At 46.2% G+C, this 15,316-nt stretch overlaps 1 protein-coding gene across 2 annotated transcripts in view; it reads right to left on the bottom strand.

Moving 5' to 3' along the window:
• Positions 1-3,616, bottom strand: part of lasp1 (LIM and SH3 protein 1) — a 166,075-nt gene extending 162,459 nt beyond the window's left edge. The window contains exon 1 of one of the 2 annotated variants that reach the window (XM_085966212.1): positions 3,314-3,616. In XM_085966212.1, coding sequence (XP_085822338.1) covers positions 3,314-3,382 — 69 coding nt within the window. In that variant the 5' untranslated portion in view covers positions 3,383-3,616. The remainder of the gene's footprint in view (positions 1-3,313) is intronic. The other variant, XM_085966213.1, reaches the window with a different exon arrangement.
• Between the last annotated feature and the right edge of the window lie 11,700 nt (positions 3,617-15,316).

Here is a 15,316-nt window from a genome sequence, read left to right as displayed (position 1 = left end):
ATTATCGCATTGCTGTTTGCGGGACCTTGCTGCGCGCAAATTGGTTGCCGCGAGTAGACACTCCCAGTGCAGTACTGAGGGAGTGCTGCACTGTCAGAGGAACCTTCTTTCAGATGAGACGTTAAACCAAGATCTGGTCAGCCCTCACAGGTGGATGCAAAAAATCCCATGGCATGATTTTGAAGAGAAGGGGAGTTTTTTTCCCCCCCAATATTTATTCCTCAACCAACATCATTAAAACAGATTATCTGGTCATTATCACATTGTTGTTTGTGGGAGCTTGCTGTGCGCAAATTGGCTGCCACATTTCCCTACCTTAGAACAGTGGCCACACTTCAAAAACTAATTCATTGCCTGTGAAGTGCTTTGGGACGTCCAGAGGTCGTGAAAGGCGCTATATAATTGTAAGTTCTTTCTTGCACGCCAAACCCCAGCAACGTTTCTTACCTACTCTCAAGTTGCTGTCTCACACCAGGGTATGATTCCAGAGACACAAACCGTTCTCTGGTACCACACCCAACACATCATTCTTAACATGCAAGTCTAGACCCCAAGTGGTGATGGGCTATTGAGATTGAGGTGGAGCATCACACACCAAGCCTGGTCCTATTGTCACCCAGCACCCACATGTGCGCTTTTCCAGGGTACGATACCCTACATATCCAGGGACAATCCTGGAAACTCTGATGTTTGGGACTCATCCTGACTGAGCTGCACTAGAGTCAGTCTGGACATGTAGAGTATCGTACCCTGGTCAGTACGTCATGGAAAAGAGCAACTTCAGCATCCGCCTTCCAACATGCAATTGTCGTGAACTCAAGCAAACTAATGAAAACAGGTGGGTCGGTGGCTTCCATCTGGTTTGACATGAATCGGGTGCTGCCCATCAACCGTGGCTCAGTGGGCAGCACTCTCGCCTCTGAGTCAGAAGGTTGGGGGTTCCAGTCCCACTCCAGAGACTTGAGCACAACAATCTAGGCTGACACTCCACTGCAGTATTGAGGGAGTGCTACACTGTCAGAGGTGCCATCTTTCAGATGAGACATTTAACCGAGGCCACGTCTGCTCTCTCAGGTGGACGTAAAAGATCCCATGGCACTATTTTAAAGAACAGGGGGGTTATCCCCGGTGTCCTGGCCAATATGTATCTCATCAACATCACTAAAAAACAGATTATCTGGCCATTATCACATTGCTGTTTGTGGGAGCTTGCTGTGTGCAAATTGGCTGCCGTGTTTCCTACATTACAACAGTGACTGCACTTCAAAAAGTACTTAATTGGTTGTAAAGCACTTTAGGACATCTGGTGGTCGTGAAAGGCGCTATATAAATACAAGTCTCTCTTTTTAATACTGCAGCTGCCTGTTTGAGAAGTCTACTAAATAAAAAAGCTTAGATTCCAAAGCTTCAAGTCGGTGTACCTTAAGTATTATAAACAGAAGGTACCAGACTTCCCACAATGGTGCAGAGTAAATAGTGCGCGTGATGTTGCAATGAGCCACGCCAACAGGAAGATATCAGGTTGAATTCCTAGTACAGTATGTATCAATTAGCAGAGTTCAGCTAGGGCAATGGTGGATGTGCTACACTTGGCCATATGGTCCCCAGGCTTTGAGAGAAGAAGAAAAAGCAAAGGGAAATTCAACTAGGGGACTTACTCCCCTCCCCCCCTTCCCTTGTTTTCCACTGATCTCTGCTGGATCAGGTCCAATTGTAATAATCTCCATATTAAAAACAGAAAATGCTGGAAACACTCAGCAGGTCAGGTAGCATCTGCGGAGAGAGAAACAGAGTCAACGTGTCAGGGCCACGATCTTTGATCAGAACGGGAAGAGCTTTTCCAGCATTTTCTGTTTTTATTTCGGATTTCCAGCAGTTGCAGTATTTCGCTTTCGGAACCATCTCCATGGTTGGTTGGTTGATCCACTGGCACTCACTGCCTGGGCATACCCATGCATGAAGGATGGTCACTTGGATTGAATGCTACTGAACCCAGGCACCAGACAGCACCATTGATGAAGGGAATTTTAAAAAAAGTGTTTTTTTTTTTTAATTAATTTCAACGGTGTTTACAGGAGACTCGGGTTGTACACCAGTCCAGGAACACAATTATCCCTCCTCCCGCTTAAAAAAAGGAAAATATTAAAATAAATCTTAAGTATTTGCGAATTATTATACTGTTCCAAGAACAGTATCACAAGAGACTACTAGTACCACTGGACCCTGAATCTGCCCCAGCAAAAAATCTCCTAGGGAGGGGGAGAAACAGTTGTAAACTCACTTAGTTTTGGTCTTAATCTCGTTTTGTTTTTTTAAATATGAACTTTTGGAAATTGCTAAATAATTTCATGTTTTTTTCGGGGGGGGGGTGGGAGTGGAAGAGAGAGAAGCTTACTGCTTAGTAGTATGGTTTTGATATCATGTTTCCACACTGATCCGCAAAAGCAGCGATAAATGGCAGTTGGAAAGATTACCTGTAAACATCGGACATTATTCTCGGACTATATAAGCTGTGTCTTTATGCATTTCTCCACTTCACCTGACGAAGGAGCAGCGCTCCGAAAGCTTGTGATTTCAAGTAAAACTGTTGGACTATAACCTGGTGTTGTGTGACTGCTTTAATTTTGTAATGAAACAGATCCAGTCTTAAAGTGCAGCACGTGATCAATCGATCCACGCCCTTCAAACAGCCTTATCTCCAATGAAACACTCTTAATTTTCCAACGCCTTACTGCCCTATGTCGATTTTTTTCCTTGAGGTTTGAATCCAACACAAGCACTACCTGATTTATTTCCAGTTTAGATTTCGAAACTATTTTTTTTATTTTTTTTAAACGAGGAAGAGGAGGGGGCACAACTAAAATTTAAAATCGGTAATCCAGGCAGCGACCATTTAATAACTTTTTTTTACAAAAATTTCTCTCAAGTTTATTTCTTTTTAAATCTCGTTCTTCAAAACCCCACAGCTGGATAAGTGTTTCGTTTCTTTCTGGGTTTATTTGGAGAGAAAAATTATATATATAGGGAGGGTTGATATACTTCCGCTTCCTTGGCGCCTTCAACGGTGAATGTTATAAAATGTGGCAGAGAGAGAGAGAGAGAGAGAAACAGAAAGAGGCGGAAATTGAGACGAGGGTTCGCAACAGTGTAACCGATCGGCTACAATTGGCAACAGTGTAACTGACCATCTACAATTGGCAACAGTGTAACCGATCGGCTACAATTGGCAACAGTGTAACCGACTGGTGTTACAATGTAACTGATCAGGGAGAAGAACCCGGCCAGCCCGAGCATCGTGTCGATTTCAGCTCACCTTGTCCAAGCAGTTGACTTTTTCAGTCGGGTAGACAATCTTTTTGCATCTGGCACACGGTGGATTCATTTTGGAAGCTTGATTTTTTTTTTAACTGTTGTCTCTAACTGCCGCCCTTTTCAATCTTCCTTGAATAATTTTTCCACCCTTCGTTCTCTGTCTGGTTCTCTTTCCCTCCTGCTTCGGTGTGAAGCTCTTTTTCTCTCTGCTCCAGACCAGGGAATAAACAGGAGGGGGCCCGCGAGAGCGAGCAAGCGCGTTCTCAGGAAATTACACATCCAACCAAGGCGTTGGGTTTGGTTTTTGGGGGTGGGTTGTATGTGAGCGCGCACGCTGGTGAAGACGTGCACGTTCAACAGCGAAAAAGGAGGAATTTGAAACAGCTCAGCAGCGAAGCATGTAATCATTAACCTCGCCGAAAACAATCGAGAGCGAGTTGTACCAGGGTTTCTGTATCGCGTTTGTTTGAGGATCACAGTGAATCAATCCAAATTTTATTTATTTATCTACATAATAAAGGGATATTGTTGTCATCTGTGCAAAGACAGGTGTGAGCAGTGGAGCATAGGAACAGGAGGAGGCCATTCAGCCCCTCCAGCCTGTTCTGCCATTCAGTGAGATCATGGCTGGTCTGCGACCTAACTCCATCTACCCGCCTTTGGCCCATATCCCTTAATACCTTTAGTTAGCAAAAATCTATCAATCTCCAATTTAAAATTAACAATTGATCCAGCATCAATTTCCGTTTGCAGAAGAGAGTTCCAAACTTCTACCACCCTTTGTGTGTAGAACTGTTTCTTAATTTCACATATGCTAGTCTGTACTGAATTATTTTAAAGGAAAATTGACCCCTTTTCTTGGTTGGGGAGGAGCGGGCGGCCAGGGGAATGAGTAGGGTCATAAATAGGACAAGTCATTTTTTTTTGGCAAACCTGTCAAGTCGGACAAGTTCAATGCTACCAGGAAATTTACAAGCACCTCCCATAGGGCGCCAGGATTTTTTTTTCTTTATTTGTTTGTTCCTGGGATGTGGGCGTCGCTGGCAAGGCCAGCATTTATTGCCCATCCCTAATTGCCCTCGAGAAGGTGGTGGTGAGCCGCCTTCTTGAACCGCTGCAGTCCATATCATTGCGGTTCAGTACAACTGAGTGGCTTGCTAGGCCATTTCAGAGGGCAATTAAGAGTCAACCACATTGCTGTGGGTCTGGAGTCACAGACCGGGTAAGGACGGCAGGTTTCCTTCCCTGAAGAACATTAGTGAACCAGATGGGTTTTTACAACAATCCGGTAGTTTTATGGTCACCATTACTGATACTAGCTTTTATAAAATTCCAGATTCATTTAATTAACTGAATTTAAATTCCCCAGCTGCTGTGGTGGGAATTGAACTCATGTCATCTGGATCATTAGTCCAAGCCTCCAGGATTATTAGTCTAGTAACATAACCACTGTGCTACAGTTATAAGAATATTGGAGATGGAAAGGGGGGGAGTTAAAGGCTTTTTCACTGGGCGGGGCGGATAGAGGCAGGAGCAATGTTCCTGCTAAGCTGTACATGTGCAGCTGGGCAGTCGTCTCAAAAGATCCCGCGCAGGCCGCTCATCGGCCTTTATATTGTAAATACCGTGCACGTGCAGAAATTTAAAGGGACCGCACATTAAAAGAAACAGGCCCCACAGAACAGAGCGCGGCTCACAGGGAACATTGGGCAGGAGATCATGTGATGGGACCTCCAAGAATATGCCTAACCAGAGTTGGCAAGCCTAACCGCCCCCCCCACCCCACCTCCACCCCAAATATAGGAGACCACCCGTAGCAAAGAAACGCCAATGTTCTGTTCAAACCGGACCAAGTTACATCGAATCTAGAGCATTCAACTCAACTGGTAAAATCCAGTGTTAATACTCCACACGAGCCACTCTAATTACCGAAAAGGGAATGGGTTCAAGTCCCAACCCCAGAGACTTGAGCACATAACCTAGGCCGACACTCCAGTGCAGTGCTGAGGGAGCGCTGCAGTGTCAAAGGTGCCATCTTTTGGAAGAGATGTTAAACCGAGGCCCCGTCTGCTCTCTCAGGCGGACGTAAAAGATCCTATGACACCATTCAAGGAAAAGCAGGGGAGCTACCCCTGGTGTCCTGGCCAGTATTAATTCCTCAAACAACATCACTGAAAAAACAGATTATCTGGTCATTATCACATTGCTGTTTGAGGGATCTTGCTGTGCACAAATTGGCTGCTGCGTTTCCTACATTACAACAGTGACTACACTTCAAAAGTACTTAATTGGTTGTAAACGCTTTGGGATATCCTGATATTGTGAAAGGTGCTATATAAATGCAGATGGGGCCTTGATTTAACATCTCATTTGAAAGATGACACCTCTGAAAATGCAGCACTCCCTCAGTACTACACTGGAGTGTCAGCCTAGATAATGTGCTCAAATCTCTGGTGGGACTTGAACCCACGACTTTCTAACTCTGAGGCAAGAGTGCTACCCACTGAACCACAGCTGACACCTACTTGGCACAATTATCCTGCTCTGTTGGGTGAAACTCTATGGCTGCTTTTATCCTGCCCGTGTCCTAACTCGCACCAAGTCCCGTTCACCCATCACCCCTGTGCTCACTGACCTTCATTGGCTCCCAGTCCAGCAACGCCTCGATTTTAAAAATTCTCATCCTTGTTTTCAAATCCCTCCATGGCCTCACCTCTCCCTATCTCTGCAACCTCCTCCAACCCTCCGAAATTTCTGCGCTCCTCCAAATCTGGCCGCCTAACTCTGAGGTGAGAGTGTTGCCACTGAGCCACTGCTGACATTGCTGCCATTTTAGGCAACCATTAACCCATTTAAAATAAACAGGTTAAACCCTACATGAGAACCCCTACATAAGAAACATAACTGGACCAGCCACATAAATACTGTGGCTACAAGAGAGGTCAGAGACTGGGTATTCTGCGGCGAGTGACTCACCTCCTGACTCCCCAAAGCCTTTCCGCCATCTACGAGGCATAAGCCAGAAGTGTGCCTTGCCTGGATGAGTGCAGCTCCAACAACACTCGAGAAGCTCGACACCATCCAGGAAAAAGCAGCCTGCTTGATTGGCACCCCATCCACCACCTTAAACATTAACTCCCTCCACCACCGGCGTACCGTGGCTGCAGTGTGTACCATCTACAAGGTGCACTGCAGCAACTCGCCAAGGCTTCTTCTACAACGCCTCCCAAACCCACGACCTCTTCCACCTAGAAGGACAAGGGCAGCTGGCACATGGGTACACCGCCATCTCCAAGTTCCCCTCCAAGTCACATCCTGACTTGAAAATATATCACCATTCCTTCATCGTCGCTGGGTCAAAATCCTGGAACTCCCTCCCTAACGGCACTGTGGGAGTACCTTCACCACACAGACTGCAGCGGTTCAAGAATGCGGCTCACCACCACCTTCTCAAGGGCAATTAGGGCTGGGCAATAAATGCTGGCCTTGCCAGCAACGCCCACATCCCAGGAACAAATAATTTTTAAAATGCACAGGAGTTTATAGAAAAAGTCCATGAAGTAGTCAGCTGTGAACTTTGCCAATTGAACTTTTCAATTTAAGCTCAGTCTCTCTGTTCCTATTAATTTGCAGTATCTCAAGTTGATGGTACTAACAGATCTCGATATTCTGATTTAGGATTTATCTGCTATTGAGGCAATACTGCTAAAAAACTGTCCTAGGAAGCTTCCAGGTCTGTTTTCTTTTACAAAAAAATTAAATAAAGTCTTAATATAAATAGCACTGAGTTATCTGGGCTTCGAAGATGGGGTTTGCACACCCTGCCCTAGTGCTACATGAACCTGTGAAGATGTGAGGTGGAAATGCACTGGTATTTTTGCAATAAGACTGGCACTTTTGTCAAAAAACGTTATGAACTCGTCTTATATTTTAGGCAAATTTTTCTGCTCATTGAGCTTGAGGGATGTTAATTAGTTAGTGGATCTCACCTTGAATGTTGCCGGGACACTTCAATTGTCCCAGGACCAGGAGGGGGGAAGTCAGAAAGAAAGGGCCTTTCACAACCTCAGGACATCATAAAGTGCTTTACAACAACAACAACTTGTATTTATATAGCACCTTTAACGTAGTAAAACATCCCAAGACGCTGCACAGGGGTATTTTAAGACAACAAATTTGACACTGACCCACTTAAGGATAAATTAGGGCAGGTGACCAAAATCTTGGTCAAAGAGGTAGGTTTTAAGGAGCGTCTTAAAGGAGGAAAGAAAGGTAGAGAGGTGGAGAGGTTTAGGCAGGCAATTCCAGAGCTTAGGGCCCAGGCAACAGAAGACACGGCCACCAAGAAGTGATTATAATCAGGGATGCTCAAGAGGGCAGAATTAGAGGAGCACAGTTATCTCAGCGGGGTTGTGGGGCTGAAGGAGATTACAGAGAGAGGGAGGGATTTGAAAACAAGGATGTGAATTTTGAAATTGAGGCGCTGCTTAACCGGGAGCCAATGTAGGTCGGCGAGCACAGGGGTGATGGGCGAACGGGAGTGGTGCGAGTTAGAACATGGGCAGCCGAGTTTTGGATGACCTCAAGTTTACGTAGGGTGGAATGTGGGAGGTCAGCCAGGAGTGCGTTGGAATAGTCAAGTCTAGAGGTAACAAAGGCATGGGTGAGGGTTTCAGCAGCAGATGAGCTGAGGCAGGGGCGGAGACGGGCGAATTAAGTATTTTTACAACCAATTAAGTATTTTACAGCCAATGAAGTGTAGTCGTTGTTGTAATGGCAACTATATTGTGCGCAGCAAGCTTGCACAAACACCAAGGAGATAAATGATCATCTATTCTATTTTTGGTATTGTTGGTTGAGGGATAGGTGTCAGCCAGGACACCAGGAAAACTCCCTTGCTCCTCAAATAGTGGCATGGAACCTTTGAGGTCCACCTGAGAGGGCAGGCAGGGTCTCGGTTTCAAAAAGTCATCTGAAAGACCGCACCTCCAATAGTGCAGCACTGAAATGCCAACCCAGATCATGTGCACAAGTCTCTGGAGTGGGGCTTGAACCCATGACTGTTGACTCATAGGCAAGAGGTGCTGCCACTAAGCCAAGGTGCTGACACTTCATCTAAAGTTGCTGCACTGGTTAGTTACTTAGTGACTGACGCCTTTGAAAAGGCGTATAGGGACATCTGGTGAGGACAAGATAAACCTTGATTGCCCCCACATTTGAATAACTTGCTGGAACTCACTCACACATGAAGACTGGCCACTTGGGTGAGTTACTGCACGCTGTCTGCTTCTGTAGAATGTACTCTGCCTTCAGGAGAGCAAAGGAGAATCATAGAATCGTACAGCACAGAAGGAGGCCATTCGGCCCATCGTGCCTGTGCCGGCTCTTTGAAAGAGCTCCCCAATTAGTCCCACTCCCCCGCTCTTTCCCCATAACCCTGTAATTTTTCACCCTTCCAGTATTTATCCAATTCCCTTTTGAAAGCCACGGTTGAATCTGCTTCCACCGCCCTTTCAGGCAGCGCATTCCAGATCACAACAACTCGCTGCGTAAAAACAAATTTCTCCTCATCTCCCCTCTGGTTCTTTTGCCAATTATCTTAAATCTGTGTCCTCTGGTTACTGATCCCATTGCCAATGCAAATAGGTTTCTCCTTATTTACTCTATCAAAACCCTTTGTAATTTTGAACACCTCTATCAAATCTCCACTTAACCTTCTCTACTCTGAGGAGAAAATGGTATAAAAAGAAAGACTTGCATTTATATAGCGCCTTTTACGACCACCAGATGTCCCAAAGTGCTTTACAGCCAATGAAGTATTTTTTGAAGTGGAGTCATTGTTGTAATGTAGGCAACGTGGCAGCCAATTTGTGCACAGCAAGCTCCCACAAACAGCACTGTGATAATGACCAGATAATCTGTTTTAGTGATGTTGATTGAGGGATAAATATTGGCCACGACATCGGGGAGAACTCCCCTGCTCTTCTTTGAAATAGTGGCCATGAGATCTTTTACGTCCACCTGAGAGAGTAGGCAGGGCTTCAGTTTAACATCTCATCCGAAAGGCGGCACCTCTGACACTGCAGCACTCCTTCAGCATTGCACTGGAAGTGTCAGTCTAGATTTCTGTGCTCATGTCCCCAGAGTGGGGCTCAAACCCACAACTATTCTGACTGGGAGGCGAGGGTGCTACCCACTGAGCCACAGCCGACGCTCCTCAAGCTTGGTGTTTACTCACGCACCAAGTTTTAATTTTATTAACAACTTGCATTTACATAGCGCTTTTAACCTCGATAAAACATCCCAAGGTGGAGTAAGGGGAAAAAAATGGAGACTGAGCTAAAGGTGGTGATATTAGGAGGGATGACCCAAAACTGTCAAAGAGATGGGTTTTAAGGAGGGTTTTAAAAGGAGGAGGGGGAGGTGGAGAGGCAGTACAGTTGCCAACTCTAGTTGGACGTATTCCTGGAGATTACATCACATGACCAACCGCCTCACCCAGTTAAATAGCCTTTTGCACGCACCTCCAATGCTTTTAGAACTAAAAGTGTTTAAAGAAAATAAAAGAAGCGCACAATTAATGCCCCTATGGTTTTCTGTCTCCCCGGGTGTTTTTTTTCCAACAATCTTTTTTTTAATTTAAAATTTGAACATTTTACAGTAAATCATATTTACAGAGCTCAAGTCTCAGCTCTTTGTACAAAGTCTCAAGCCCTCATGCCTGCAAGGCAGAGGTCCCAGTCTCTACAAGCTTCTTGGTCGTCTTCACTTGTTCATCCGGATAATGGGTCTCCAGGAATTCACACAGATGGGGGTCGGCGCTCCCAGTGGAGGGTTCGTGCAGATCCGGCAGACTCTGGTTGACATTCTTCTCCATCTGCAGGGCTCTCTGCATTGCTGAGCGGAGCCTCCCACTCTCCCGACCGAACAAGTGTACTGTAAAGGAGCTTAAAAAACCATAGATTAATTTTTAAAACTTATCAAATTAAATTAAAATCACCCTGGCCGGGGTGACGATGCACTCCAGTCCACGTGGCGCCCACCTGTCTCGGAAGGCCTCAAGCGTGCCGGCGGACACCGCGTGCTCCATCTCCAGGACCACCCGGGCGCGAACAAAGCCACGAAAGGGAGGCAGGCAATCGGGCCAAATGACCCCCTCGACCACCCGCTGCCTGGACCTATTAATGGCCACTTTGGCCAGGCCCAGGAGCAGTCCCACGAGGAGGTCCCCAGACCTGCCCGCTCCCCTCCGCACCGGGTGGCCGTAGATCAGGAGCGTGGGACTGAAGTGCAGCCAAAAATCGAGGAGCAGCCCCTTCAAATAATGGAACAAGGGCTGCAACCTCTCACACTCAATATAGATGTGAAGCACGGACTCCTCTGGGCCGCAAAAATAGCAAGCAGCCTGGGAGTCCGTGAACCTACTTAAGATCTTATTGCACGGGACTGCTCCATGCAACACCCTCCAGGCCAAGTCCCCAATAGATAAAGGGAGGACTCCGCGTAGAGAGCCCCCCTCTCCCCGGGTGTTGCTCGCAGCCGTGTCCTGGAGATTTGCCTATAATTCCTGGAGACTCCAGGGCAATCCTGGAAGGTTGGCAATCGTAAGAGGCGGAGGGGATTCCAGAGGAACGTGAGGACGAAGTGGCTGAAGGCGTGGCCATTGATAGTGGGGCAAAGGGAGAGGGGGAGGGAATGCACAAGAGGGCTGGACTCAGAGGAATGGTGAGATTGGCAGGTAGTGACCAGACTTGGGAAACCTGCCTGTGTTTTACACCCACCCACCCCCCCCGCCCATCCCTAGCCCAGGGGTGTAAGGCCAGTTGCAGCATCTGAACTTCAGCATGATCCGAGATGATCTGGAATCAAACCAGGGGCTTTCCTGTTCTGCACGAGTTGGGTTTGTTCATTACAGGAATTCTGGATGCAATAAATTAGCATGTAAATCCAACATCCGCTTAGATTATTAAACGCAGCGTGAATGTGATGTATGAACCTGTAATTCTGATTTTTATCAACACTTTTTTCCTAAAACATACTCAACAGGAGCAGAACTGAACATGCTGAGCTCTAACTGCTGCGTATGTTTAATTACTCCCTCTCCCACGTTCTGCATGAGCATGCTCAGAATTGTAATTGTCGATTGCTACATGAAGCTCTTGGGTGCCCTCTCCTGGATAAAAGAAAGAACTTGCATTTATATAGCACCTTACATGACCTCAGGATAGAAACATAGAAACATAGAAGATAGGAGCAGGAGTAGGCCATTCGGCCCTTCGAGCCTGCTCCGCCATTCAATGAGATCATGGCTGATCATCCAAATTCAGTACCCTGTCCCTGCCTTCTCCCCATATCCCTTGATCCCTTTAGCCTTAAGAAATATATCGAACTCTTTTTTCAATATATTTAATGAACTGGCCTCCACCGCCCTCTGTGGCAGAGAATTCCACAGGTTCACCACTCTCTGGGTGAAGAAATTCCTCCTCATTTCAGTCCTAAATGGCTTACCCCTTATCCTTAGACTACGACCCCTGGTTCTGGACTCTCCGGCCATCATAAACATCCTTCCTGCATCTAGTCTGTCCAGGCCTGACAGAATTTTATAAGTTTCGATGAGATCCCCTCTCAATCTTCTAAACTCCAGTGAGTATAAGCCCAATCGACACAATCTCTCCTCATACGTCATTCCTGCCATCCCAGGTATCAGCCTGGTGAATCTTCGCTGCACTCCTTCCATGGCAAGAACGTCCTTCCTCAGGTAAGGCGACCAAAACTGCACACAATACTCAAGGTGCGGTCTCACCAAGGCCCTGTACAACTGTAGCAAGATATCCTTGTTCCTGTACTCGAACCCTCTTGCTACGAAGGTCAACATACCATTTGCCTTCTTAACCGCCTGCTGCACCTGCATGCTTACCTTCAGCGACTGGTGCACAAGGACACCCAGGTCTCTTTGCACTTCCCCTTCTCCCAATCTATTGCCATTCAAATAATAATCTGCCTTCCTGTTTTTGCCACCAAAGTGGATAACCTCACATTTATCCACATTATAGTGCATTTGCCATGTTTCTGCCCAATCACCCAATCTGTCCAAATCGTACTGGAGTTTCACGACATCCTCCTCACAGCTTACCCTCCCACCCAGCTTTGTGTCGTCTGCAAATTTGGAGATATTACATCCAATTCCCTCATCCAGATCATTAATATATATTGTGAACAGCTGGGGTCCTAGGACCGATCCTTGCGGTACCCCACTAGTCACTGCCTGCCACTCGGAAAACGACCCGTTTATTCCAACTCTTTGCTTTCTGTCCGCCAACCAGTTCTCTATCCAAGTCAATACCTTGCCCCCAATCCCATGTGCCTTAATTTTGCATGCTAATCTCTTATGTGGGACATTATCGAAAGCCTTCTGAAAGTCCAAATACACCACATCCACTGGCTCTCCCTTATCTATTTTACCAGTTACATCCTCAAAAAATTCCAGTAGATTAGTCAAGCATGATTTACCTTTTGTAAATCCATGTTGACTTTGTCCGATCCTGTCACTGCTTACCAAGTGCTCTGCTATTACATCTTTTATAATAGATTCTAGCATTTTCCCCACTACCGATGTCAGGCTTACCGGTCTATAATTCCCCGCTTTTTCTCGACCACCTTTTTTGAATATGTAAAGTCTGTGTGTTCTAGTTGTAATTAATAACACACAGGCTACAAGATTAAAGTTCAACAGGTCTTTACTGGTTGGAGGTCAGGACTATATCTGAAATACATCTTACTACACAGTGCTTATATACCGGTGGTCACCACCGGTATTACGTATACAGCAACCAGAGAAAGTAGTACATCTCTTAAGGTGGAACAGGCTTAAGTTCTCTTAAGGTGGAACAGGTTACATACACCACAATCCTCCCTTTTTAGCTTAACAGTCATATCCCCAATTAACATAACATCATTACATATATACATATATAACTTCAGGTATAAACAGTTCAAAGGTTCAGTCTCTCAGGAGGCCTTCTGATTCGGTCTGGATAACGCCTTTCAGTGGTCTCTGATTCTTGTTGCTGAGGTGACTCTGCTTGTTGGTTCCCTATGTATTGGACGTCATCATCAGGTACAGTCCCTGCCGAGGTAGATGCTTCAGGTTCATTAACGTCTTCCACAGTTGTCTCTGTCGCAACCATGGGTTCGACTCTTGCTCTTGATTCTACCAGTTGATCCGCATGACGCCTTATCACATTGTTACCAATATCTACTGTGTACATCAGAGGTCCTTGTCTGGCCCGAATTGTTCCGGGCTGCCATTTTTCGTTTCCATAGCCCCTTGCCAACACTGGTTGTCCTACTTCGAAACTTCGAGTGGACTTGTTATTAATATGCCGGAACTGTTTGTTTTCCACTTCCCTCCGCACATTTGGTTTTAACAAGTCCAACCTGGACCGCAACCTCCTGTTATAAAACATTATGGCAGGACTTTGGTTAGTCACTGCATGAGCGGCGTTTCGATACGCCATTAGGAAATTGTCCACCTTGTGCTGTAGCGGAATCTGATCATCGTTCATGGCCTTTATTGCCTTTTTGAATGTTTGGACAAATCTCTCGGCCAACCCGTTTGTCGCCGGGTGATATGGGGCAGAGGTATAATGTTTCACCCCATTCTTCTTTAAGAATTTTTGGAATTCTTCCGACACGAACTGTGGTCCGTTGTCCGAACAGATCTGTTCTGGCAATCCGTTCCTTGTGAATATTGTTCTTAACACCGCAATTGTCTTTTCTGAAGTAGTGGTATTCATCTTGATCACTTCTGGCCATTTGGAATGTGCGTCCACCGCAATTAGGAACATGGAGTCCATGAATGGACCAGCAAAGTCAATATGTACACATTGCCATGGGGCTGAAGGCCATTCCCATGGGTGTAGTGGTGCGATCGGAGGTGCATTTTGCACTTTTTGGCACCCAGCGCAGCTTTTCGTCAACTCCTCTATCTGTTGGTCAATACCCGGCCACCATACATAAGCCCTAGCAAGACTTTTCATCTTAACTCCCCCCAGGTGACCTTCATGCAGTTCCTTTAGAACTCTTTCCCTTAACTTGGGAGGAATAATCACTCTTGTCCCGTACATCAAAGTACCATGGCAGACGGACAGCTGATCTCGCCTTGCCGAGAATGCCGGTAACAGAGGATCACCACGTGTTGGCCATCCTTTCACTGTCACCTCGTAGACTCTGGACAGTGTCGGGTCGTTCCTGGTTTCTTTTTCAATACTTGCATTGGTGACTGGTAAACACTCGATGATGGTCGAATGAAATAACTCAACAGGGCCAACTTTCGTCGTTTCTTCTTCTTCAGGTAGTGGCAGGCGCGACAGCCCATCAGCATTGCCATGCTGCTTCGTACCTTTGAATTCTATTTGATATTGATGTGCCCCTAGGAAAAGGGACCATCTCTGGAGACGCTGTGCTGTCATCACTGAAACACCCTTCTTAGGGTTAAAAATGGATACCAACGGCTGATGGTCTGTCAGAAGTGTGAATTTTTGGCCCTGTAGGTAATGATTAAACTTCTTCACTCCCCATACAAGGCTGAGAGCCTCCCTATCGATCTGCACATAGTTGCGCTCAGCGGAGGTCAATGATCTGGATGCAAACGCGACTGGCCTTTCCGTGCCATTTGGCAACTTGTGTGAGAGTACTGCCCCAATACCATATGGAGAAGCATCACAAGCCAACCGAATAGGCAGTGTCGGGTTGAAGTGAGCCAACACTTCCTCTGAGGTGATCAATTCTTTGCTTTTGCGAAATGCCTTCTTACAGTTTTCGCTCCATTCCCATGGTACCCCCTTCTGTAAAAGAGCGTTTAGCGGGTGCAGTGCCGTGGATAGATTTGGTAGAAATTTATGGTAATAGTTAATCAATCCTAGAAACGACCTCAACTGAGAGACATTATCCGGAGCGGGAGCCTTTACAACTGCCTCTATCTTGTCAGGAGACTTATGAAGCC

This window comes from Somniosus microcephalus, chromosome 24 (assembly GCF_052327205.1).
Source record: "Somniosus microcephalus isolate GS21.2 chromosome 24, FLI_Smic_1.0, whole genome shotgun sequence".
Classification (NCBI taxonomy): domain Eukaryota; kingdom Metazoa; phylum Chordata; class Chondrichthyes; order Squaliformes; family Somniosidae; genus Somniosus; species Somniosus microcephalus.
Note: the sequence above shows the minus strand (reverse complement) of the source record. Positions and strands in the feature narration are given on the sequence as shown.